General features: G+C 52.3%; 1 protein-coding gene across 1 annotated transcript; it reads left to right on the forward strand.

Moving 5' to 3' along the window:
* Positions 1-90: 90 nt before the first annotated feature.
* Positions 91-3,275, forward strand: PTSG_06835 (uncharacterized protein). Its single transcript, XM_004992178.1, has 7 exons — positions 91-225; positions 461-517; positions 819-902; positions 1,251-1,416; positions 1,803-1,980; positions 2,215-2,358; positions 2,584-3,275. Exons 2-7 carry the CDS (start codon positions 505-507, stop codon positions 2,656-2,658), a joined length of 660 nt encoding a protein of 219 aa, XP_004992235.1. The 5' UTR covers positions 91-225; positions 461-504; the 3' UTR covers positions 2,659-3,275.
* The last annotated feature ends 1,008 nt before the right edge of the window (positions 3,276-4,283 follow it).

Genomic DNA, 4,283 nt, shown 5'->3' on the forward strand with positions numbered 1-4,283 from the left:
CTGCCACGAAACGAAACAATCGGGATTCCATGCACCTCTAACGAAGCTGCAGATGAATCGCGAACATCTCCCACCACAAATCGTCTCACACACAAACATCAGCCTCCAGCCAGCCATCACACTATTCTTTTTTTGGCTGAGAGAAGCAGTCAGTCAGTCAACGCAACGCTTTCCCTTTCCACGAGCAAGCAAGCCAGGAAGACGAACAAGGAAGACGACAGCGAGGTGAGGGAAGGAGAAGCGCGGTCGCCCCTGAGTTCAGGGGGTTGGTGTTGTCGTTGGTGAGGTTGGTGAGGTTGGTTGGTTGGTTGGTCTATCTGGTTGGTTGGTCTATCGTTTCCCATTACATTGTCGCACTTCGTTTGGGAGCGTCGTGCGTTGCCAGTTTCCTCTTCCTGTCGTTGTGTGTGCTGTTGAGTGTGCTTCATTCTCATCGCACAAACCGCGCGCGCTTGCACAGGTGCATCCAACAATTACACACACACACACACATCCACAACAACGATGGCCAAGTCAAGTGAGTGCGTGTGCAGCTGCTTTCGTGTCTGCTTTCGTTCGATGCGTGCACATGTGCGTGTGGATGTGTGTGTGTGTGTGGGGGGGGATTTGTGGGAATATGTGGATGCACATGTGCGTGTGGATGTGTGGATGTGTGGATGCACATGTGTGTGTGTGTGGATGTGTGGATGCACATGTGCGTATCGCATTCGTGTGAGTGTGGAAGCCGCGGTGGCAAACAGCTAGCTCGCCCCAATCGATTGACGTGTGCATCGTGAACCGTCTGCCTGTCCTCTTTTTTTTTTTTTTGTGTCAAGAAGGGTCTGACCGCCCTGGCGGTCCCATGGTTTCCGAGGCGGGAAAGGACCACGTCATCTTCTCCAAGAAGCTGCTCCTCTCCATCGGTATGCGCGCGTGTGTGTTTGCGGATGTGCGTGTGGATGTTTGCAGTTGTTTGTACGTGTTTGTACGTGTGTGTGTGTGGATGTTTGCAGTTGTTTGTATGCGTGTGTGGATGAGTGCGTGACGTTCTTTGTTTGCATTTGCGATGCTGTACTTGTTGCAAGCGGAGTTGTTTTGCTGTCTACACGTCACCTCACGTGTTCACACGATACAACCACACACACACGCACACGCACGCACACACACACACGCACATGCACATGTCACACACGCACATGTCTCACACACACTTACACACACACACACACCCACCCACACACACGCTACCCCCTCCCCCTCTTTTCTTGTAGCGGTGGTGCTGATTGTGACTGCGTTTCTGTTCTTTACGGTGGAGCAATCGCGGATTGCGGGGAACATTGCCAAGAGCAAGAAGGCGCTGGAGCAGAACGCGGCCGTCAAGGACGCAAACACCAAACTGGAACAGGCAAAGAACGAGCTTCAGGCAGAAGAAGACGAGTGAGTTTGGAATTGGAAGCGCAGACAATGCACGCGTGCATGCTTGCATGCTGCGTCGTGGCGGATGTGTATGTACTGGGTGGTTTGGGGGGGGGAAGGAGCGGGGGAAGAGATGGACAGCAGCGACAAGCAGCGACAGCAGGAGCGCCCTGTGTGGGCACACTTTGATGCACGTTGCATGCACGCAAGAGTGCGCGAAAAGAGATCTGGCTCGCTCACGTGGATCCATTTTATTCACACACACACACACACACAATCACACACATCACACACACACATATCATCACATTGTGCCCTGCGCCCTGCTCACACACACACACACAACCACACACAACCACACACATCACATACACACATATCACTGCACACTGAATCCTGCACACCAGACTGGTGAATCTGTATTCGCAATGGCTGGACGAGGACAGCACGGAGCTTGAACTATCACAGGAGCAGCTGGCACAACTCAAGGCGCAGCTCAAGTCGGTCACGGAACGCGTCTCGGACAACAGCGCCCAGCTCGACGCCAAGTCGTCCACCCTCCAGGAGAAGGAGGAGAGGCTGGCGGTGTGTTTTCCAGCTGCACAGCAAGCAGCAGATCGTTTTTGCCTTGTTTTTATTTTTATTTCTTTGCGGGGAAGGGGTGGCGAGAGACACGGGAATGGAGGGAGTGAACAGAGTGTGAAGTGGAGGCTGGTGTTGTCGTTGTTTGTAGTTTGATGTGTGGGACTTGATGCATGTGCTGCCATCTCTCCCACTTTGCCTCATACGCAACACACACACGCACGCACACACACACAGGCGTACCAGTTTAAGATCCAGCAGAAGCAGGCGTTTATTGAGCAGCTTGCGGACATTTTGGCGCAGCTCAACTCGTCTGTGCCGAAGAAGGGCATTGCCATTGATGAGCAGGTCGATGACCTCATCTGGGACGACGAATTCGAGGTGCGTGTGCGTGGGTGTGAGGGGTTGGTTTGCTTGTGTGTGTGTGTGTGTGTGTGCGTGTGTGTGTGTGTGTGTGTGCGTGTGCGTGTGTGTGTGCTGCGGGCCATCGTGGCTGTTTACATGCACGACGATAGTGCATGTGCGGCCACTGTACTTCTCCAGCATACCCCGCTCACCCATCATACCCTTGATCACAACACGTAACACACACACACGCGCAATCAGGCTGATGATGACTTTGCGTATGACGAGTTCTACGCGGGCGATGATGACTGGCTCGATGATGGCACGGAATGGTAGATGGAATGATGACAAATCAGGGAGCAACCTCCTGCAAACCCCAAAGGGAGCGGTTAACCTTTCCACGCTTCCTCTCGCCCCATTAGCACGCATGTCGCTGGTCCCGTTCTTTTTGTCTTTTTTTTTTTTGTGTGTGTGTGTGCGTGTGCGTGTGTATGTGTGTGTGTGTCGTCGTTGGTTTGTCTCTTTTTTTGTCCTTTTATCGTTTGTCGTTTAGTGTGGTCTGTTTGCGGTGTTTGTTCCTTTGCTTCAACCCTCCTTTGTTGTACCTTTGTTCTGCTCGTCTGCTCGTCTGCTCGTCTGGCATTTGCTTGCTTGCCAACTTGCTTGCCTGTCCACCTTCCTTGTCCCTTCCCAGCATTGACTCGTTTGTTTCTTACCTGTGCTGTGCGATAGGCCGCAGGCACTCATGTGCAGGGATTGGTTGTGTGTGCGTGTGTTGTTTGTCGTTGTCATTTCATCTGTGTGTGTGTGTGTCTGCATGCGTGCGTCCTGTGCGTGTGTCTGTATGCGTGTGTTTGGTGTTGTTCCCCCCTCCTCTTCTCCTTCTCTCATTCGTGCAATTTGAAAACAACACCAGAAGAAGCAACTGCAACGCACAACAACAACAACAACAACAACAACAACAACAACAACAACAACAACAACAGCAACAACAACAACGCCGTCGTCATTGCTGCTGTCTACTGGCTGGCCACCTTCCCCTGCGCACACTGCCCGCCCCAAACACGACCAATCCAACCCATATCAAAACGGACAACCCAAACAACCCCACCACAACACACAACAACGATCACGTCTTGCGCCTGCATCGTGCATGAACCGTTGCAACTGCCGGTGTTGCTGCTGCTGCTGTTGTTTGTTGTTGCTGCTGGTGTTTGTTGTTGTGGACACAACCAACCGCAGCAGCAGCAAAACACACCAACCGTTGTTGTTTTCTCACATCCATCAATCAAGCAACACAACCCAAAACAAAGTTTTGGTTTGATGGCAGGCCGTTTGCTTCACAGCCACAAACAACAGCAACACGCACAAACAGCAGCAACAGCAGCAACACGCACAACGGTTTCCTGTTGTTTTTTTCCTGGTGCTTCGCTGTGTTGATCGTGCTTTTTTTTTTTTTTTGCTTCGCCACGCTGAATGACGTGTGTTTTGCTGCTTCGACACTTGTTTGCTTGCACTTTCACACACACACCACCTCTCGCACGACATGCCTGCACACGCTACCCCCATCCCCCAAACAAAAAAAAGCAAAACACCTTCTCCGATGTGTCCCACCTGTTTTCCCCCCCCCCCCAAGCCACCGCAACAGAAAGCAAGAAAGCAAGACGTATCGCCGCCATAATTTCGCATCAGCAGCAGCAGGTGGCTGTTGTGGTTGTGTCCGTCTTTCCGTTCGCGACTGCGGCGGCAAGTATTGCGTCTGCAAGCACGAGTGGCGTATGCCCCACTGCCACGTTCGCGTCGAAACGTGATTTTGGCATATCTTCCATAAAGTCCCGGTGCACCATTTCATCATCCGCACTGCTTGCTCATGTGACGCACTGGCGTTGTTTGTGCCCAAGCAACAATAACTGCAGCCAAAGGCGCTAGGCACAGCAAAACCGTCCCACTGTTTTTGTGCG

Source organism: Salpingoeca rosetta, assembly GCF_000188695.1.
Source record: "Salpingoeca rosetta unplaced genomic scaffold supercont1.17, whole genome shotgun sequence".
Classification (NCBI taxonomy): domain Eukaryota; class Choanoflagellata; order Craspedida; family Salpingoecidae; genus Salpingoeca; species Salpingoeca rosetta.